The sequence below is a fragment of the Eretmochelys imbricata genome, chromosome 1 (assembly GCF_965152235.1).
Source record: "Eretmochelys imbricata isolate rEreImb1 chromosome 1, rEreImb1.hap1, whole genome shotgun sequence".
Classification (NCBI taxonomy): Eukaryota; Metazoa; Chordata; order Testudines; family Cheloniidae; genus Eretmochelys; species Eretmochelys imbricata.
This window is the reverse complement of record NC_135572.1, coordinates 17611717-17634762: the sequence shown is the minus strand read 5'-3', so window position 1 is coordinate 17634762 and position 23046 is coordinate 17611717. Positions and strand designations below refer to the sequence as shown.

Below are 23046 nucleotides of genomic sequence, written 5' to 3'. Positions count from 1 at the left end.
AGCGGAGCAGAAGCTTTCGTGGGTGAAGACCCCCTTCGTGGGATGCCTGCATGCACCCCTGTGTTTACCCACGAAGGCTTATGCTCCGCTACGCCTCTTCGCCTGTAAGGTGCCACAGACCCAAACGGCTCCCCTCGCAGGAGACCCTACAATAACACAGCAGGGCACGTGACGCCCCCGGGGTGGGGGTACTGGAACGCCCGCTGTCGAGCGCAAAGGGGCGGGGCTTCGCCGCGGCCGCCGTGCCGGCCTCAGGGGGGGCGAGCGCTCCGCCTCCTCACCATAGAGCGCTGCCTAGAGCGGCTCGGGCCTCGGCATATCGATGGCCAGAGCGGCGGTTCCGCTTCCGGCGGCCTGGCTCGGAGCGGCGGGCGGAGGGAGACGGTTGCCATGAGCTTACTGAAGCGGTTCCCGCCGCCGGCCGAGGGGGTCCGGCAGCAGCAGCCCGACACTGAGGCGGTGCTGGGAGGTCGCGGGCTGGGCACCGGGACGCTGTACATCGCCGAGAGGTGCGGCCCGGGGAGCCGCTGGGGGGAGGGGCGAGTGAGGCGCAGCGTCTGGCTGGGGGTGCGATGGGTGGGGCGGGCCCGGGCGAGGAGACCGGGCGGCGGCGGCGTGGGGGGGAGAGACCTGGCGGCGGGCCCGGGGGGGCCCTGGCGAGGAGACCTGGCCGGGTGGGGGCGAGACCTGGCCGGGGGCGAGGAGACCGGGCGGCGGGGGCGAGACCTGGGCCCGGGGGGGGCCCTGGCGAGGAGACCTGGGCCCGGGGGGGGCCCTGGCGAGGAGACTTGGCCTTGCGAGGAGATCTGTCCCGGGGGGCCTGGCGAGGCGATCTGGCCGGGGAGCGGGGGCGAGACCTGGCCCGGAGAGGGGGGGGGGGAGGCTGGTGAGGAGACCTGGCCCGGGGGCGGGGTGGGCCCTGGCGAGGAGACGGGCGGCGGCGGGTGGGGTGGGTCGAGACCTGGCGGCGGGGGGGCGGGCCCGGGCGAGGGGACCTGGCCGGGGCGGGCCCTGGTGCGGTGGGGCTGCTCCGTTTTCAGACTTCTACTTTCAGAGCTCAGTGCTCTCGCCCCTTTCAGGGTGTTTATCCGAGCAGTAGCGGTCTGCAATAGCGTGTTGGGAATCCCATGGATGCCCAGTGCTGCTCTGGGGATGCTCGCTGTGTGCCTGAAGCCCACTGCTGGCTGAGAGCCTTGTGCCTGCAACCTAGACACAGTGTGGAGCAGCGCTTCCAGCCTGCCTGTCTGCTCCCGGTCCCTCCATCTCTAGGCTCCATCTCTAGGCTATCCCAGGATGTTCTCTCTCCCTCTGGCTAGGGCTCTCTTCTTGGACTCTTGTACAGAGATCTGCTCCTCTGCCTTTCTGTGCACGGCTCTTCCTCATTTAACTGCTGACTATGCCCAGTGCTGTAGAACTGCCCTGGGGAGCTTAGAGACACACTTCTTAAGTAAACTAGAAAAGGAGTACTTGTGGCACCTTAGAGACTGTAGCTCACGAAAACTTAGAGGCTGTAGCTCACGAAAACTTATGCTCAGATAAATTGGTTAGTCTCTAAGGTGCCACAAGTACTCCTTTTCTTTTTGCGAATACAGACTAACACGGCTGTTACTCTGAAATAAGTAAACTAGCTATCTGTGCTGAAATCCAAGTTATAAACCAGGTAATTGTGCTGCCGTCACTCTGTCCTGAGCAATGTAGCTAAGCCAAGCTAAGTTTTAGGTGTGGACTAGGCCAAAGACATGTGCTGTCAATATGCATAATACTGAGTTGCGCCTTTTATTTTGCTTTCAATAGACTTTTGTCTGAGGTCTACACAAATATTTCTCCCTGCTTCCTCATATAGTGTGTTGGGAGGCTTCTACCAGAGCCATTTGCTAGCAATGAATAGAATGAGCCAGTATGCACTCCAGTTACATTACTGGAGTTCCATAGTGTGGGAGAAGCAGGCGCTGCTGAATACAATGAGGCATTAGATCCAAGTACAGACTCAGTGCTTTTACAGCTGTCAACATTTAAAACTTAGGAAAGAAACAGCTTGCCTATCATAATTAGGAAAGTGATTCCCCACCTCATCAAATCCTGTTTCTTCCTGGTGTCCCATAGAAACTCATTTACACTCACTGATGTAAGCTGTAGTAATGTTGCATTTGTTATCCTCACCACAACTTCTGGAAGATCTTATTTTATGATGATCTCTTTGTTTTGAAAGATCACAAAGCACTTTACAAACTGAGGTATGGACTATACTCATGGATTGGTGCAGCTACCTCTGGGGTGCAAGATATCAACAGCACATATAGGAGTAAAGGACAGAAAATGAAATGTATCAGAATGTATTAATCCAAGATGAAACTTGTCCAGAACACTTGGATTCACACTCCATCTCTTGTTTAAAAAAAAAAAAAAAAAAAAAATGTTATAGTATCTGTGACCATAAGTTGTCTCATTTTAAACACAAGGACCTGTTAGCATAGTTCTTGGGCCTTAGTTCAGTTCTAAGTGGGATGAGTGCTGCCTACAGTATCTCTTCCATAGATTTTATTGTTTCTGATTTGTTGAACTTCATCTGTAAGGTTGAGTCACATGACTCAGAACTTCTTTGGAGTTGTTTAATTTGACTTATTTTTTTTCCAGTCGCCTCTCATGGTTAGATAAGTCTGGACTGGGTTTCTCTTTGGACTATCCCACCATAAGTTTACATGCTGTCTCCAGGGACCTAAATGCCTATCCATGGGAACATTTGTATGTCATGGTGAATGCCAAATTTGAAGGTATGGTATGTCTGTATTGTTACATACTCTTCTTCCTTCCTTTTGTAGTTCAGTAAACTAACTGAAATGAAAATGGTCTTCCTGTTGGGGTAATTTGTCACTTGAACTGTTCATAATGAACAGTGAGGAAACTGAGATCTAAAAGTGTCAGGCCTTGGTTGTTTTTTTTAAGTTTTTTATTTTTATTTCAAACACTCTACCCCATTACTTTCCTTTTCTTAAAGGCTGTGCCTTTTCTGGAAGCCTGACTGTACACTTTTACTATTCACATTTTCTACCCTGCCTCTTGACCTGTTAAAATGTATAGCAGGAGAGTATTCTTATTAAACTTCAGTTTTTAGTTGTTCCTTCTCTCTTTGTCCTATTTAAACAGAATAAAAACCTGCTTATCTGCTCCTTTGATACTTGTGTTCATGCCCTTTTCCTCTACTGCTTCCCCTTACTCTACTCCTTCCCTTCCTCTGGGTAGTGAATGGGTGTTTGCATGCCTGCGATTTGAAATTACGCTGGAAGCCTTCATTCAGAATTCTTTCAGGTGTGTAAGAGCAATTCATGGTATGAAGCTTATTACTGAATCTTTAAAGCTGTCCGACAGAGGTTTTTAAGAAAACTAAGTCTTATGCTCTTTCTTGTTTCTTCATGATCTAGAAAGGAGACCTGAAAGTGGTGTTTTTTTTAAACCCCTTTAGAAATACCAGGTTTGATAAGTCTGTCTTTCTCGAGGTGCTTTTGGGGATTTTGGAGCTCTTATATGATGAACTTCTGCTGAAAGGGTAGGGTGTTGTATTCTTTTAACAAAAACATTTTTTCTCCACAACACTCGTCCTTTGCAGTTAAATAAGTGTTAACGAAGACAAACTAAAAGTAAGTTTTAAATAGACTGACTAAAAATCTCTCCTCTTTCCCCACTCTCCAGTCACTTGCTTCAGCTTTCGGACTGTTAAAGATTCTGATGTCATAACTTTACTTGTAATAATGTAGTAATAAATACTCTATTTAACAGTCTTCCTGGTTAGACAAGAAATGGATTTCTACTTATAAAAAAATGTTTTTGGGCTGAGTCTTTTGTGCTACTTTTATGCATCTTAAAGAAGCAACAGTGTGTGCACAGTTCATATTTTTCGCAAATTTCCTTTTAAAGTCTTTTTTTTTTAGTGCTTCCTTAAGAAAGAAGCCCACTAACATCATAGTAGGTGCAGGTAGCAAATGAGGAGGGAAAGGAGCAGTTTGGTAGCTAAATTATTAAGTGTCCCAGCTTTGATAATGTCTGTTTAAGGTATATTTTAAGGAGCCTATTGCTTGTTAATACAAAAAGACAGTCATTCCACTGAACCTTGTTCAGATAGCGTGTGAGGGAGAAATGGACAATGTATATATTTTTTTATTCAAGTTCTGTAATCCTTCTCTTTCTAACTATGCTTCTTCCAAAATGTTGAGTGAATCTAGGTTAGAGAAAAAGCTTTGTAAACTTCTTGAATTAAATAAATAAATAAATAAGGGTAAGCTCTTAGTTTTGGCATTACCACATGGGAACCTAGAGCTGCTTCTACCTGGAGAAAGAACAAGAGTACTTGTGGCACCTTAGAGACTAATAAATTTATTAGAGCATAAGCTTTCGTGGGCTACAGCCCACTTCATCGGATGCATAGAATGGAACATATAGTAAGATTATATATACACACACACACACATGCAGATAAGTTGGAAGTTACCATACAAATTGTGAGAAGCTAATTAGTTAAGATGAGCTATTTTATTTATATATATATATATATGTCTTACTATATGTTCCATTCTATGCATCCGATGAAGTGGGCTGTAGCCCACGAAAGCTTACGCTCTAATAAATTTGTTAGTCTCTACGGTGCCACAAGTACTCCTGTTCTTTTTGCAGATACAGACTAACACAGCTGCTACTCTGAAATCTACCTGGAGAGATTCCCCTGTGTTGTAACAGCAATTTGGCTATTTTTCCGTGCAAACTCAGGCTACAGTAAATCTTCTATAGCCTGTGGAAACCTGAACAATTAGTTTTCAAGTCCATTCCTGGTTTGTAACACCATATTGCTGCTATCTGCTGGTTGGAATTCAGGGCATTAAAGCAAAACCTCACTGCTTCAATTATTGCAGGAATTTCCATGTTTGTGTAGCGTGGCTGGTTAAGATCCATAGTATTTTCTCTGGAAGTTTTGTCATACTCCAAGTGAGTTGTGTGTGCCTGTGAGCATCTGTGTGTTTTATAAAGTGGTGAGCATGAGATTGATATAACTGAGAACAGGCAGCTGGGCACCACAATCGCGAGATTTGCCTGCTGATGTCAGCCTGCAAAGTGTTGGGTAGTCTCCTTGAATCCTGTATTTTTGGAGGTAGCCAGTGGACACTCTGCTGGCTTGTTTTGAGTCTTGACATTACTACATTGCAGAATTTCTGGGCTCTGGTGGTACAAGACGCTCTTCATGGAAATGGATGCCTTGCTGGACTTGATCCATATTCCTTTAGAAAATCTGCAGTTCCTGGGATGTGGGCTTAGTTTGTACCCCTATGCTAAACCTTCCAGGTACCAGGCTCCATGTTACAGCCATCTTCCTTATTTTATTTATTTCAGTAGATGTAAAAATGCAGCAGGCTTCTAACACGGATTCTCAACTTCATTGCACTGAGACCCCCTTCTGAAACAGAAGTTACTACACAACAGCAGTAGGAGGGGAGACCAAAACCTGAGCCCCATGAGGGGGGCGAGGCAAAGCCAAAGCCTTACCACCCCAGGTGGGGCGGCAAACCGAAATCCAAGGGCTTCAACCTCGGCAGGGGGCCTGTAACCTGAGCCCCACAGCTGAAGCCATCGGGCTTCAGTCCCGGGAAGTGGGGCTCGGGCTTCGGCTCAGGGCCCCAGCCAGTCTAACGCCAGCCCTGTGACCCCATTAAAACAGGGTTGTGACCCATTTTGGGATCCCGACCCACAGTTTGAGAACCACTGCTCTAACATGAATCTCTGTAGAGTTTCTCAGCACTGCTTCTTAGTTGTCCAGAGACTTCACTCATAGAAGTCATGAGGCACCCACCCACACCTGCTCCTTGGAGGCTGAGCATGCTTCCTACCCACCACTTCCACCACCTGTGCCTGCCTAGCAAAAGGAGCAGCGAGATCAGAAATTGAACATGGGTTAACTCTGTCGTTACTGGGCCAATCCAAAAAGCTGACTGATTTAATGGGGACTGTATCACAGCACTATAAAATAAACATGGTATATCAAGTAATTACTTACTGTCATTCTTATAATTGGAAATTATCATGCATATAGAGACAAAACCATATTTTGAACACAGTTGTTTTTAGGAAGAGTCTAGGTCAGTTTCCTTGACCAGACTGGACTGTGGTTTCTCTATAACCCTTGATGTTACAGTATAGGGGGAAAAAAATTCCCAATCCACATTGTTCAGGGAAACTGCTAGACTGGTGAAAACAAGCATTCCCATGTAGATGAGTATCTTTTTCTATTATCGTTTTAAAGCTATGCTATAGGCTGCATTTAGAAGAAGAGAAACCCTTGCCCCATTGGACACAGAGTGGGGACACTTGCAAAAAAATATGTAAGTATGGTTGTAACTCAGACAGTTGTGATGCTAGCATAGACATGGCCTTAGTCATTTATTTGGGCCTGCCTATACTACAAATAGAAGTAAGGCAAAGGGGCTCAATTACAGTGCTATTCCAGGATATTATGGTGATTGACATCCTATAAATTCCTAAGAGGCAGAGCAGACAAGGGCCTTAGCTATGCTTTGCCTGTGTGTTCTTTATGTGACTTTAGTTCTATTATGGGACACTGGTACTGTTGCTTCATTTTGGAACCAGGTCCCTGATTCTGTTATATATGTAATATGTATGTGCATTAAAAGAACAAGTGGGCCAGAATTTGGGGAAATGCAAACGTTTAGATTTCTTTTGAACACTTGAATTCCTTAGAGGAAGAGCCAAAAGAAACTCCCATGGCTGAAGGGGAAGAGGAGGAAGACAGTGATGATGATGATGAACCAATTGCAGAATTCAGATTTGTACCCAGTGACAAATCAGCCTGTAAGTAAAGAAATAAGATAATGGTATAGCTTTTTGTTAAGAGATTCAAAGCTCTTTATGAACACTGAGTTAAGCCATCCTACCCTTTTGAGGTAGGGACTTGACGCATATGGGGAGTTGAGGTACAGAGTGGTCAAGTGACATGACTCCCACTTAGGGTGACCTGACAGCAAGTGTGAAAAATTGGGACAGGAGGTGGGGGGGGGTAATAGGCGCCTATATAAGAAAAAGACCCCGAAATCGGGACTGTCCCTATAAAATCAGGACATCTGGTCACCCTACTCCCACTACCCTTTGGTAACTATTAGACTTCTGCCTTTCTAGAAATAGCCTTAAGTAGATTGTGCTTAATTTATTGTCAGTCTTAGTATCTCAGTTAAGGCTGGGATGTGTTGGGCAGTCAGTTTTCAATGAGTGTTCTAGTACAGTTGCAGTTTGTAGCTGAATAACATTTCTAAGAATACTCAGACTATATCTGATGAATAATAATTCTGAGAATAACCAGACTACATGTCTGCAACTCCTAATTCATCTACAGTGCCATTTTACTAGTGTAACAAATGTGTTCATTAACTACTGTTAGTTTAATCTCTCTTGTGGCAGTCTTTCCATACCTCTAACAACTTCCATTGCCGATTTCTGAACCTCTTCTAGTTCCCCTCTGTCTCTTCTGAGATACGGTGACAATATATGAACACAACATTCCGGGTGAATGAGTGCCCTTGATCTATGGAAAGTGATTTCAGTATTTTTCTGTCATTCCTTATATGTCCCAACATTGTTTTTCTTTCTTGACTGCTGCAAATTGGGATGAAATTTTCTGTAGGGGTGAAACCTAGGCTTTCTTTTTGGGTATTTACAGTGAGTCTAAACTCAAAAATGCATAAGTGCAGGGAAAAAGGTTTACAGTATGCCTATTCTCCTAGTTTTTTTATGTGTCTCTGGCATTCCTTGGTCGTCTTCTGTCTTGACTAAAGAGAATTTTGTGTTGTATGCAAATGTTGTTCTCCGCCTGTCCACTTTCAGATCATTCAAAAATATATTAACCTCCCTGCCCTAGTATGGGTTCCTGGGGCACCCCGCTGTTAACTTCTTGCCATGCTGGAAACTGACCTTTTATTCCTACTCTGTTCTGTGTCTCAGATGATTTCTAATCCATGACAGAACTTTTATCTCTCATCCCTGTGATGACTTTAGAGACTATCAAGGGAATTATCTAAAAAGCAGTAACTTAATTTGCTTGCGAGTTTGTAATCTTAGTATAGTGTAACTTTTAATTTTAATTCAGTGGCTGCTTTAGTGAAGGAGAATTCCTATTTTCTTTGCTCTCTGATCTCCTCTCCCACCCCAGAACCTCCTGAGTGCTGTCATGGTGTATTGGGGTGGAGGGGTTCTGTTACTCTGCCCTTTCACCACTCCTGGATGCTGCCATGTATGTGATGAAGACCCCTCCCAGTCTGAAGACTTATATTTACTATCCATCCTTTTTTAGGGGCAGATATTTAGTGTTTGGTTAAAACAAGTATCTTTGTCACGTCCCTACTAATGTATAACTGCTCTAGGATTTATTTTGGGGAAGTTCTATGGTCTGTGTTACACAGGAGGTCAGACTACATGATCACAATGGTCCCTTCTGGCCTTGGAATGTGTCTATAGAGCTGTTTTGGCCATTCACCAATGGGAGAATTCTGTGTGATTTGTTTTTACAGTGGAAGCTATGTTTTCAGCAATGTGCGAATGCCAAGCCCTACACCCAGACCCTGAAGATGAAGATTCAGACAATGATTACGAAGGGGAGGAGTATGACGTGGAAGCCCATGGTTAGTGATAAGCTACCATTTAAATTCCTACCAACTTTTGTGTATCTGGAGCCTGTCTCAGAAGGCCTTTCTCAGGTTAAGAATTGTGTCTATTGTATTTTTAGAAGAAGTTCCTTGACTGTTACTGGTGGTATCTACATTTTAAAAATGTAAATAATTTTTTATATTGTACTTTTGGGGCGTAGAAGCTCAGAAATGAGCAGAAAATCACTAATTGGACTGTAGCTTGTTAGTTGGAGTTCAGCAAAAATCCAAACACAGCCTTGTTTGTATTCTCAGAAGCATCAAGACACTGACAGCAGCCTTCCCAGTCAACAAGCTAATGTGATTTCAACACCTACCCTATGGCTTGGTCACTTGAACACAATGTGTAGTGGACTGTTAGTTTACACACACTCTTAGAGTCCCTTGATAGCACCACACTAGCTTTCTCTACTTGACCTGTCTAGCAGCTCTCCTCTGATTCAGGCTCCTCCTGCTTCCAGAGGTATGACCTGCAACTTGCTTTGCTGGAGATGGGATTCTACGTGGCAATAACTGCTAGGTGGTTCCAGCCATGTTGTGGAAGAGTCAGTGGTAAAAGGTCCTGATTCAGCAAAGCACTTGTTTAAAATAAAGCATTTGCTCATGTAAATAATGCCAATTGAAGTCTGGTCCAGAAATGGTAATAAAGGGAACTTTCAGGGAGTGTGTGTGTGATTGAAGCACAGAACGGGAAAGGTAGGTTCTGTTCTCCACTATTACACAGTTTTCCTGGAGAGCTTGGACAACTGATTTCTGTTTCCTCCTTTGTATACCAGGAAGTATTATTCCTAACTATTTTGTAAAGTTTCTAGCAGTTTGAAGTTTATTATAAGCTCAGTTTAAGTGACTTTCCTTGGATCATATAGGAACTTTGTGGCAGAGACTGGGATAAAATCAACTTCTCCAGGACAGCATTCAACGGCCTTAACCATGAGACCATCCTTTCTCTTCCTGAAATCCCCCTGCCTCATTCACTACACACCTTCCAACTTCTGCAACAAGGGAAGTGGGGCCCCTACAGACCACAGTCTCCTTCAATACACAACTCTGATTCATTCCCTGAACACCGTTAATCCTGTGCATCTTGTGTGGGGAGATAGTATGTGGTCATATAATTAAAGATTGTACTAGAATCCAGATGTGCAAGGGGCTGAATTAAGGTTGCACAGGCCACCTGGTTCTGGGATTTCCTAAATGTTGAGTGTTCGACTTTGCAACCTTACTGTTCTCTTAACATATTTTGTATGTAAAATGTAATTAAATGGCAAAAGACTTTAACACAGGGTTATGGTTGCCCAGTGATAGCTTGTGCTCTTTCCAAATGCTGAGTTCAGCAAAACTCAAACTTCTGAAAACAAGGACATACAGCATTAAGGTAAATGCCCACACAATTTAACTCTGCTCCCCTGGAGTTGGTTTTAGTCCCTGGGAATTTTATGCATTTACTGTTTTAGGTGTAACTGTATTGAATCAGGGAGGAATAAGTCAAAGCAGATTGGAAGAGCAATGATTGTGATATGAGGAGATCTGGAGCTGAGTCCCCCCATGTGTGTGGTCACAGGAAATATACCTCGAGGTTTCAGTCTGCATTGTTTCAGTGAAGAACTGTGTAGGTTGTGTTAGCAACAGGGCACTGGGGCCTTTTTTTGCCCTGGGTATTGTCAGTAGTGAGATAGGGTACGAGAACAGTCTGGATTTAATGAGGAGTAAAGGAGAGTGTAGGTGGAGATGGTATTCTGTGAGTGAGTGGGAAGGGGTTATAAAATGGTATGAAATAGTTGTTAAATTTTACAGGTGTGGTATTCTGTCAGGGGAGTAGGCTCAGTGTTTGAGCGTATGGCAAGTGCAGGTAACGCCTGTCGTTTACAGTGAGAAGGCAGTGTGTATTCTGGGTGTATTGGGGCATTGCTGAAAGAGGGCAGAGTTAAGGTAGCCTGGGCAATTACCTTACACTCTCTTTCCTAGTTTTCAGAAGTTTGAGTTTTGCTGAACTCAGTATTCAGGAAGGGCATGAGCTATCACTGGGCAGCCTTAACTCCGTGCTAGTGAATTTTTTGCCATTTAATTTCCTATTTTTTTAAATAGAGAAATGTTGTGGGTAAGCATTAGTGGTCATTTAGGCAATTGTAGTTCTCACCAAGGTTTGCAGTTTGTATACAGCTGTGGCTAGGTAATAATCAAAAGACCTAGCTTTTATGCAGTGCCTTTCATCAGTAGATCTCAAACAGCTTCACATCCTTATCCCTATTTTACAGTTGGGAAACTAATGCATGGAGAGATGAAGTGACTTGCCCAAGGTCACCAAGCAAGCCAGTGGCAGAGCTAGGGATAGTCCCTGTCCAGTGGTCTTTCCACTAGGCCACATGGTTGCCATGTGATTCTGCAGTGCTCCTCCCCCTCCTACATGTTTTGTTATAGTGGAGTGGGGAGGTGGGCAAGGCCGGCAGCTGCGGAGATGAAGGGGCAGGGCTAGAGCTGGATGGGAAGAAGCGGTGCTAGAGCCTCTCCTCTTTCGGCCTCCTCTTCCAGCCCTGGTTCGGCACGCAGCGGCTGGACTCTCCCAGGCAGCCTCTGGCCACGCTGCTTGCCTGGGACGTGCAGGGGGACTGGAGCAGAGCCCCTCTCCCCTGCTAGGTAATGTGAGATGGGGAGAGTGCGGGGGTCCTGGACTGGAGGCGGGGCAGGGACGAGTCACTTGGGGGGCAGGGATGAGTCACATGGGGAGGTCACGTGCCCCCCTTTAGCTGGTGCCCCCTTTGTGTCCCTCTCACTAGTTGCCTCTGACAGGTTTCCTTTGAGGACAAGAAGTGAGAGGTCGGATGCGGAGTAATCTTTTTGTGAAATGTGTTCGCCCAGGGGAGATAGTGGTTTTTGTCTTTTACCATGTGTTTTATATGGTTATCACCATAACTTTAAGCATGTGAGAAAAGATTGGTATGTGACTCCTTCTCCCTGCCCCACCATTCCCCACAATGTGTAGCTTCCCCTCCTCCCCCCCCGCCAACACTTCCAATTCCCCTCCCCTTCTCATGAAACCATTAGTTAGCAAGGAGCAACTTTTTACAGTGCAATCTTCTTCCCTATGCTGCAGCTTGCTGGAGGGCTGCATGTTACCTGGGTTATGTAGCCCCAGCTGCATGCTGAACTGGACAGTCACTCCCACTAACCTACCTCCAGTTGGGACTCCTGCCCCTGCCTCAGCCAGACTTTGCCCGCCGTACCTTGAGTCCACCCAGTTCACACCACCTCCAAACCGTTCCCCTCCCTGATATGCATCACTTGTGTGTGGGATGGGAGGGCTGGCCACAGTGTATCTTCACTATTCTTTTTCTGGATTCTTATTTAACGTTATCTTCATTCCCCGCACATCAGACCCCAGTTCATATGGAGGGGCAGAGAAAGGGGCTCAGACACCCTAAGTGGAGCAGGGTGTCCCAGATTCCAGAATATGTAGCAGGCAAGCAGAGGTCTCAAACCGCTGCAGAGGGATTAGGGGTCTCTAGATCTCAGCGCACACACACACACAGAAGGGGAGAACTCAGGGCTGATATGAGCTCCTCCTTGAACCCCCAACTTCTGCTACCCTATGTAGTAGAATCATGGAAATGTAGGGTTGGAAGGGACCTAGAGAAATCAAGTCCAACCCCCTGTGCTGAGGCAGGACCCAGTAAATTCACACCATTCTTGACACGTGTTTGTCCAACCAGTTCTTAAAAGCCTCGACTGATGGGGGATTCCACAACCTCCCTTGGAAGCCTATTCCAGAACTTAACTAACCTTATAGTTAGAAAGTTTTTCCTAATGTCTCACCTAAATCTCTCTTGCTGCAGATTAAGCCCGTTACTTGTTCCATCTTCAGTGGACACGGAGAACAATTGATCACCATCCCGTTTATAACAGCCTTTAATATATTTGAAAACTGTTATGAGGTTCCCCCCCTCAGTCTTCTTTTCACAAGACTAAACGTGCCCAGTTTTTTTAACCTTTCTTCACAGGTCAGGTTTTCTAACCCTTTTATCATTTTTGTTGCTCTTCTCTGGACTCTCTCCACTTTGTCCACCTTTCCTCAAGCATGGCGCCCAGAATTGGACACAGTACTCCAGCTGCGGCCTCACCAGTGCCGAGTAGAGCAAGACAGTTACCTCCCATTCCTCGCATATGACACTCCTGTTAATACACCCTAGAATGATATTAGCCTGTTTTCCAACTGCATCACATTGGTAACTCACATTCCATTTGTGACCCACTGTCGCCACCAGATCCTTTTCAGTGGTGGTACCACCTAGACCGTTATTCCCCATTTTGTAGTTGTGCATTTTTTTTTCCTTCCTAAGTGAAGTACTTTGCACTTGTCTTGTATTGAATTCATCTTGTTGAATTCCGACCAATTCTCCAGTTTTTTCAGAGTTGTTCTGAATTTTAATCCTGTCCTTCAAACTGCTTGCAACCCCTCCCAGCTTGGAGTCATCTAGATTTTATAGGCATACCCTCCACTCTGTTATCCAAGTCTCTAATAAAAATATTGAATAGTACTAGACCCAAGACTGACCCCTACAGGACCACACTTTGACAGTGAGCCATTGATAACTACTCTCTGAGTACGGTCTTTCAACCAGTTGTGCACCCACCTTATAGTAATTTCATCTAGACCATATTTCCCTAGTGTGCTTAAGCTTTACTAAAATCAAGATATATCATGTCTACTGCTTCTCATCTGCTAGGCCAGTAAACCCTGTCAAAGAAGGAAATTGGATTAGTTTGTCCATCCTGTCCTATCTTCTCCCCTCCCACTCCAGTTAATCCCTAAATAGATTTATGGAATGTAGGTCCATCAGTGGCTTTTAGCCAGGATGGGCAGGGATGGTGTCCCTAGCCTCTGTTTGCCAGAGGCTGGGAATGCACAACAGGGAATGGATCACTTGATGATTACCTAGTCTGTCATTCCCTCTGGGGCACCTGGCATTGGCCACTGCTGGAAGACAGGATACTGAGCTGGATGGACCTTTGGTCTGACCCAGTATGGCCGTTCTTATGTTCTGACCCCTTCCCTCTGAGATGAGTCCCCCAAGCCTTCTTCCCTCCTCTACCATCCATTCCCATTTATCTTCTGCCCTTGCTGTAGACCCAAACGTCACTTCCCATATTACCAACTACTTTCGCACCCTTAATCACAACTCCCCTCCCAGTGAGCATTTGCGTGTGTAATTTATTTTCTTTTCAAATATGGTTTCAGCATCTTCTGAATATTCTGGTGTACTCAGATTACATTTTTCCAAAATAATAATTAAAAAACAACTTAATGAATATTTGGGAAAAATTTTTGTTCTCAGATTTCTGCCCAAGTTGCAGGCTCAGGGCAGTGTTAATAGGCCCCCTGAGATGTTCTCCGCTGAATACCCTATGGAGTTGAATACAGCCTGAAACAATAGCTCTGAGACTTGTGAACGGCTCCATTCATGTCCATGGATGTTCTTTTCCCCACTCCCCAGTGCCCATTCCCAGCTTTTCATGCCAGTCTCAGCAGTGTTGTCTTAGTGTCTGTTCTGAGCATGCCCATTCTAAGCTCTCCATCCAGAGAGGCAGGGCTTCCTCAGATCCCAGCTCACATGGGGAGGGACGGGGGGGGGTTAGACCTTCATAGATGTGCTGAGGTGCCTTAAATACTGGCGCACAAACAAGGGAGAAGAGAGTGGGGCGCAAACAACTCTGGGATGCAGGAGACCAAGATCGCAGCTCATACTGGTGGGGCATGCAGCAGGGGCTCAGACCCCCTCCCAGTAAGGCAAGCCCCTGCAGAACCTGGCTCCCATGCGGGGAGCTGAAAGAGGGGGGTCAGACTCTTCTCACCCCTAATCCTTCCGCTTCACCACCCTCTAAAATGCAGCTCCCTTGCCATCACGTATTTGCATATCTAATTGTTTTGCCAAAATACATTTTCCCAAAAATTAATATCTGACCGACAGATTTTAGCAATATGCCATCCAGCCTCTTCTAGTCTCTGCCCCATGCTCTGTAATTTCATTAGCATCTCATTTAGCATACGATGGTTTTGATGTGCTACAGTACAGTAACAAAATCTTTGTCAAATAAAGTTTTAATGTGATTTTTCCCCAATGGGCTGGTGGTTGCCAGGGTAACCCTTGATTGTCTGAGATCCTGGTGCAAGGATCTGCACCCTTGTTTGATCTCTATCTGTAAGCACAAATCAGTTGCCAGGATGTGTCAACTTTAAAAAAAAAAAAAAAAAAAAAAAAAAAAGAGAGAGAGGCTGGGTTTTTAATTTTTTTAGTATGAGGGAGACCTGTATTTAGGGAACCCCTTGGTCAAATGTCCCCAGATTTGGTCTACTAATGGAAACCTGTGCTCTCATGAGGCACTGCAAATTTCAAGGCAATCTGAGTAACTGTATTGAATTTAGAGCACTTAAAAGATTCAGGCTTTAAACAGAAATCTGGTCTGAACCTTAACTATAGCAGGGCTGTCACCTGCTATAATGCCTTGCAGGAGCATTGAGGAGAAGTGTATTGATTGAAGCACGTTGAGATCTGCAAATGAAAGTGCAAAATGCTGTTCATTAGAGAGTTCTTTTAAAAGCATTTTAGACGGTGTATGGATTTCTTTCTAAATGGTCTCTTGTTTTCATCAAGAGATCCTGCTGTGTAGTCAATGCTAGTGAATCCTTTTCAGTTTGACTCTTACTATTGGTTTAAAAATAGCCTACCTGGTTAATAAATAAGTACACGTTACCTGATCCCTGTCCGGAAATATCTTTTTTTAAGATGGTTTAGTATCTTATAACTTCATATCTGCTAAATACAAATTTGTCTTTGCAGAACAAGGACAAGGCGATATCCCTTCCTTCTACACATATGAAGAAGGGTTGTCACACTTAACTGCAGAGGGTCAAGCCACTTTGGAGAGATTAGAGGGCATGTTAGCTCAGTCTGTGAGCAGCCAGTACAACATGGCTGGAGTGCGAACAGAAGATTCAGTGAGAGAGTTTGAAGGTGAGACGTGCCCCTTTCCACCAGACTACAGGTAGTGAGGTTTCTTGACCCCTGCTGCATGCAGCTTTATGTGGCAGTAGCAATGGTGAAATTGGCTTGTGAGCAATAATATCATAAACTTCTGTGTGTGTTTGGGAAAAAGAAGCCGGTTTCATGGTATAAACAGTGAGTAATAACATTATTTGAAACATTAAGAAAAATTACATTGGTGTGTAAGTATTTCCATTATCATTTAAAATACCTGTTTTGTAGGTCGATCACTGTTATATGCTTTGTGAATGCAGTCTTAGCAACCTGGAGACAAATATTAGAAAACACGGGGGAAAAGCTGTGGGCTATTAGCCATTTAATCTTTAAAGGGTAGTACCTCTTGCTTTTTCCCTGGGTCAGAAATGTGCAGTGTGTGTGTCAGAATATAGGCTTGCACCAGTTCAGGTAAGGTTTTTAGAGTTTCTAAATCAGCGGTGGGCAAACTTCTTGGCCTGAGGGCCACATCGGGGTTGTGAAACTGTATGGAGGGCCGGGTAGGGAAGGCTGTGCCTCCCCAAACAGCCTGGCCCCTGCCCCCTAACTGCCCCCCTCAGAACCTCCAACCCGTCCAACCCCCCCTGCTCCCTGTCCCCTGACTGCCCCGACCCCTATCCACATCCCCACCCCTAACCGCCCCCCGGGATCCCACCGCCTATCCAACCCACCCCACCCCCGCCCGACTGCCCCCCATGCCCCCCAAACTTCCACCCCATCCAACGGCCCCCTGTCCCCTGACTGCCCCCCGGGACCCTCTGCCCCTTACCCAACCCCCCGTCCTGACTGTGCCCCTGCCCCCCGAACCTCCACCCCATCCAACTGCCCCCTGACTGTCCCCTGGGACCCTCTGCCCCTTACCTAACCCCTTTTGAAACATTCTGTGAAACTTTGTCCTTAGCCCATCCTTTTTGTAGCCGAGCACAGCACTATGGTAACTGGGTACGTGTGACGGGTTGCAATAAGAGACCCAGCTGAGTGACGACTCTATTTAGCGTTACCTTTGCATTTTCTTTCCTTTTTTATAGGTTAACTTAGTGTATGTTTTTAATCCACAAACTTGTGGAACATTACATTTGTATTAAAATGTTTTTATATGATCTCATTTGTTCTTGTGAAATCTCCCTTCATCTCAAAGTTCAGTCTGGATTTTGAACCCAAAATTCTGGATGTTGGAAATAAAATGGACCGTGTATGGCACAGCTTGGACCTGTTCTGAGCAAGCTTAGTAGCCTTCCTGGATCTTGTTGGCTGTTGCTCTGTTCTTGAAGAGTGGGTTGGGTTGGGGTTTGCTTAGTTCCATGATAGATCCTTGGCTGCTGATCTTCTGAATTTAGCTGCAGTGTCAAGAAATCTCAGAAAAAGTGACTAATCCTGACTTTGCTCAACATGATGGCTTTACATGGGAGACTAATGAGCGTGGTCAGACGTTCTCAGAACAGGCCCTAGACTGATTTTTATTTGAGACTAAACTACTTCATATACACCTGCAATGTTATGCTTTCTAATCATGTGTCCATCTCAGTTGCAGGGTCTGATGTTCAAATCTGTGAAACAAATAAGGGTCTTGCTTTTTAAAAAAAAGTTTTCTTAGGAGAGTAATAGAAACTGCAGTTTAACAACCTTGCATCTCTTTATAACATGCAATTTAGTGACTTATTATTATCTGACTGACGTTTTTAAAAGGGGTATTGCTAAGAGTAAGTGAAATAGGTCTGGGGAGTTGCTGTGTTTTCAGCTTGCCTAGAATACTGTCAACACAATATTAGTATCTCTTGCATCACTAATCTCTCACCAGCAGAGGGCACTGACTTTGTCACATTGTGTTCAGCTTGTGAGTGCTGCAGTATTTCATTGCCTTGACTTTGTTTTCAGATGGGATGGAGGTGGACACAGCACCAGTGGTTGCAGGGCAGTTTGAAGATGCAGAAGTTGATCACTGAGGAGGTTGGATGCTGCTGTAAGCTTAAACCTTTAGTTTTTTTTCTGCCTTCAGTGTGAGGTTCTTCAGTCCTGCAGAGCCGTATGCTTTTGTAGTTCGATGAATTGAGAATTGACCATAAGTCCCTGTGTTAAATTACTTTGGAAACCATTGAGAGTTCTGTGAATAAACCAGGGATTGTATCTTCTAGTAAAAGAAGAAATATAGCAACTTTGAAAAAAAATTAACAGTGTTTATCAAAACTCTGGAAACGAGTTAAACTGTAAAATGAACAGCCAGATCAGGTTAAATTACCTTCTTATTCAGGCACTGACCTTACACACTTCAAAGAAAGGTAGATTAGGCTGTTGGTAGATCTAGATCCTTGGGTCACGTGAATTGTCTGATCTCATGAAGTCTCTTGGAAGCTACACAAGTACTGGGTCTGTTGCTGGGAAGTTATTGTCCCTGGTATCTATTGTTTTCCCCCTTAACATACAAGATTTGTCAGACTGTTCAAGGGGGTAGAACTCTGTGGCAAGTCTATCTCTTGTTTTACTGTGGGTGGCACAGGACTTCTTTCTTAGTGGAGGTGTCATTGCAAGCTTTCAGCTTTGGAGCAGGTCTAGAAAAAAGTCTTTATGTCCCCTCTTCTGCAATGTCACCCTTCCTGTCTGTTTGATCTTAGTGGGATAACAAAGTGTGCCAGTATTTCCCAGGAGGGAGGGGCGGCGGGCAGGCAGGTAGCAGTTTAATCTGGGAAAAGATGAGAAGAATTGACTTCTGACATATACAGATTCTGCAGTGGGCTTGTACAGTTCCATGAAAGTTGCCTGTCTTCCAGCTTCTGCAGCAGCTATTGAGGTGGCCAGCCACAGGAGCAGCTTACACGTGCTGGCAGCAGTGCATAGGCTTGAGCATCTCTGGCCTCCTCAACCCAGAAGAGCACAAAATCCTGCCTCAAGAAGCCACCATTAGACAGCCTCACTCCAAGCAACGTGTCACCCTTTGGGGAGCGGGGGGAAAAAGGAGAGGAACAACAAACTAACCGAAAGTTAGTGCAAAAAGTGGCTGAAAAAGGACCAGTGAAAATGAATCAAAAATAATTGTTAGCAAGTGTAGGAAGCAGGCAGGCAGCTGTCTCAACAGGGGTTGCACAAGGGGGAGGCTGGGAATCACTATGGGGTACTGGTGTGTGGACAGTCAGTACATATGTGGCTTTCCCATCCTCTTCTCCCCTGCTACTACTTATTCTTCCTGTGTGCTGCTCCTTGTACATCTGACTCAGCTCTTCCTACTATCTGGGGGCTTTTGAATGTCCCCCTGGTCACATACTGATCCTGGGAGGCTTGGCCCTGAAGTAAGCTTTCATTCTCTTTCTTCTTTGCTGTAGGGACTCGGGCTCTGCCTCCCTTACTCTTTGCCACTCAGAGGTCTGTAACAGAGCCCTGCCACCCTCCTGAAGCAATGAGTGGTTCAAAGAGGAGCTATTACGGGTACATCAAGATTCTTGTCACTCTTCCATCTATGTCCAGATTCCTCGCTCTGTATCAGGGATACCCATGGCATCTGCACCTTGAAGAGATCCGCTCTTATTACCATAGAGATGGAGTTCTGAGAGCTGTGTTTTCCCTCCAAGGGCTATCAACCCATGGATTAAGAATCCATCTGCCACATCTAAAGGCAGGTTTCCTTTGTGGTGGTAATATCACTGCAACCACGCTACTTTCTGTACTAACATTACCACCAAATGGTCACACTGTAAGCTGAGCTGGGTCAGGCTGGGTTAGCAGTAGAATTGGAGGCATCTAAGGACGCCTAGGAAGTGGTATTGTAGGGCTTATGGGTTGTTGGTTTTTTTGGGGGGAGGGGGGCGGTGGTGGTGGTAAAGCTCAGTGTAGATGTCCAAAAATTGGGGGGAGGGCGGGTGTCAGGGCTTTCTCTTTGTATACCTACATAGTGCTATTTGAAACAGTACTACATGAAAGCACCCTAGGGAACTTTTAGTTTACATGGAACAATTAATGTGCAATATATTCGTGTGCTTTAGAAATCACCCCCCACCTCCCCCGCCCGCCAAGTCTGCATTAGTGCTCTGTGAAGACTAGCCCTTAGGTAGAAGCCTGGGAGTAGGGACTATATAAACAAACTGCACTGGGAAGGGGGTGAAGTCAACACAGATTGGGTAACCAGTTCTGGTGTTTGTTGGATAAACACTGATTTAATTTTTTTGTATCTGGGTGTTTTATTGATGTTTATCAGTTAAAACCTAAAATGGAAGCCTTGTGTATTGGTAATGCTTTTGCTGGCAAAGCACCTAGCATATGTTATGTTATAATATCTTCAGTTGGCGGTTCTCTTCCTGAGTCTACACTATACATGCCCCAGAATGTTACAGAACTTGGTGTTGCTGGTGTTAATTGGTTTTGCTATTCTTTGCTTCCTGTCCTAACCTCTGTTGCTGTGCAGTTAACCAGCTGCTCCAGTTCAGTGGTGGATAAAGTGATCTGTGTATGTAGTGCTAAGTATTACGTCACTTCATAAAGCAGTTGAGAGCCTTTGGTATGAAAAGCCCTGTAATGAATGGGCCACCAGGTTGGTTTGCTGATGTAATTTTAACCAAGTTCAAAACACAAGAAATTATAAAATAACTCCCAAGTAATCACAGAATCCATGTGATGAACAAACAGCTCTTTGTCTCTGCTAATCACCGTGCTAACAAGTTTTTGGCATGTAGGTTACTGTAATAAAGAGGAAGTTTACTGAGATTTTCATAGTACGCTATGGAGCAAATCATTTTAGATTTAATTCTTTTTAGTTTCATTAACATTGCAAGCAGACTGAGCAAACAATCTGCAGGAACATCACGTCCCAGTGATCCTTTAGAAAGCAAGGAACCACCATGCCTCTGAAGTGACACCCTCATGTGAAACTAACGTTGCATGTCCCTGTTCATTACGCAAATGAGATGTCACAGTTGCCTGAGGAAGCTCTTGGAGACTTTTTGATGATAAAAGTGTGAAATTTGTGCTTCGTCTTGTCAAGAGTAGTTTTTTATTTATGCCACTTACAAAAGTTCACATTTTATTCAAACAATTTTGTATATATGAAACTGGCAGTTTGGTGATATTGATTTTTAAAGCAGTAATATGTGTATACAGCCTGATTTTTCAGATCAGCTGGCCACTCAGAACTCCCCCTGAAGTCCGTGTGAGCTGCAGGTGCCCAACCCTTCTGAAAATCCGGCCCAGGACATGTTGAGAGTGAATAGTTATCCCAGGCTGTTGCGAGCAGCTGTTCAGAGACTTCTTTGTAAAGATTATTAACCTCATTAACGCCAATTATCTAAACCCCATGTCTTGTATCTTTCAGATTCCTCTCCTGGCACTTCCAGAATAAGCTGTAAAACTGAAGGCATTGCAGTGACTATTGGGAATTAACCTCTTTAATAACTTCTCTATTAATGACCTAAGCATGGACATCCATGTTTGTAAATGCTTTTATAGATGTGCTTAAAACAGAGTTTGATATTTCTGTGACCACCGTGGGGTTTTTATTTAAAAGATAAAAACAATAACACCTCTTATCTAATGCTTGAATGGGGCTAATCATGGCTCGTTTCTAGGAAGCCTTTGTAGGAATTCTAGGAATTAAGAAACAAAATTGTAATTAGAACAGAATTCTAGGTTGTCCTAGAATTTGTCCATATTTTTGTATCTGTTTATCCACTGAGTCAGCCATGTATGATAGAAACAGGAGTTTGGTAAAGAAAAGTAAAGTCAGCTGAGGATGCAAAGCAAAACTAACTAAATTTTTAGCCCTCCAAGTAACTAGCTTTATCTATTCAGATCTTTTGTCTGTCACCTTTTACTGACAGAGTCTGGGTAGGGGAGAGGGTAGAGTGAAGTCCCACAGATGAGACTTGTTTTGTGTCTTTGTAATAAACATTAACAAAATTGTTTAATAAACTTAGACTTTTGTATCTCACAGTCCAAGCTTGCGTTGCAACCTTCAATCATTTTCTTTGGAAGACTCATTTAGTTGCTCAGGGCTCTTTTTGGGCAGTTCTTATTTGTGTTTTTTTGCGAGGAATGAGGTGGGAGGGGTATTAATTAAGTGCATTTTAAAGGGGATGTTTTCCTTGAACCCATTTAAAGTCTTGTCTACATATGGGATTTTTGCACTATTGTAACAACACTGATGCAAACTCCCAGTATAGATGCACTGTACTGAGGTATGGTAGAGCTACCTTCACTGTGACTTATCCTGGGTTTAGGAGATTCTGGTTGCCAAGAACAATGAACAGATCTGCTGAGGCTGCCTTTCATCCCACTGCATTGTGCACTCTGATTTGTTAGACAGTTTTCTGCCAGATAAACTCTCCTCTCCATATTCTACTCCTGGGGGAATTCTGCGCCACTGAACATGCGCAGAATTCATGTTCCCTGCAGAAAAATGGCTTCTGATGGGGAAGCAAAGGGAAGCTGCAAGAACAGTCATGCAACAGCGCAGGCAGGTCAGTTTGGCTGCCTGGAGCAGTTGGTAGAGACCCATCTGTTCTTCTGAAGTCAACCTGAGAACCTGCTTCAATCACAACTATTCCCCTCTTAAACTTCTGGTTAGAATTTATGACACTTATAATTATTTCAGACACAGTATTGAGGAGAATTTTTCTTTGAACTGGTTCTGCCCTCTCTGGATGACTTGCTTATTGTGGAATACCAGAAGATACCAGGTGGCATAATCACTGCTACAATGTACATAACATGCATTAGTTATAGCTGCTCTTTGTAGAGCATTCTTATTTCAGTAAAATTAATGGTCTTCTAACAATATTATAAACAATGTGCCATGTACTACAAGAAGCTTTGATGATTATTTTAAAATTATTGATGCGTCTTTTATAGCCTGTTCAGATAAAAATGCTGGCACAGTTGGAAAATAGTAAAGACCATTTACTGGTAAAGAACATAGGCAAGTATCTGGAAATTGGGAACACTTGTAAATCAGATTTTATATGTATCTTAAGCTGGTAAGCAAATTGGCTAATATGCTTTTGAAACTGAGAATTACTTGATAAGTCATGGAGAACTGGAAAGGCACAGAAGACTGGAGAAAAGGAGATAGGGTACCAGACTTCAAAAAAGGGAAGAAAGATTCTGGCAAGTAATTTCGTCTTCTGTTCCTATGATGCTTTGTAACCTTCAACTATTTGTCTTTGTTCACCTCCAATCATTGTGTTTTCACAATGAAATTTACCTGCTGCTGACAACAGGTGCAGCTGAACCAGTGCTGAACACTGTTTAACTGCAAGTGTAGCCACTTCCCTCCTTTCTATTCTATTTTCCACTGGGACTGCAACATGAATGTTAAATCTGTCCTCAATCAGCCTTTTTTTTAA

At 44.4% G+C, this 23046-nt stretch overlaps 1 protein-coding gene across 1 annotated transcript; it reads left to right on the top strand.

The window, feature by feature from the left end:
- Positions 1–346: 346 nt before the first annotated feature.
- On the top strand, positions 347–21632 carry CLNS1A (chloride nucleotide-sensitive channel 1A). The gene is made up of 7 exons (XM_077807121.1): positions 347–509; positions 2635–2771; positions 6739–6849; positions 8559–8669; positions 15527–15700; positions 17600–17684; positions 21018–21632. The coding sequence occupies exons 1-6, from the start codon at positions 391–393 to the stop codon at positions 17665–17667; spliced, it is 720 nt and encodes a 239-aa protein (XP_077663247.1). The 5' UTR covers positions 347–390; the 3' UTR covers positions 17668–17684; positions 21018–21632.
- Positions 21633–23046: the final 1414 nt, after the last annotated feature.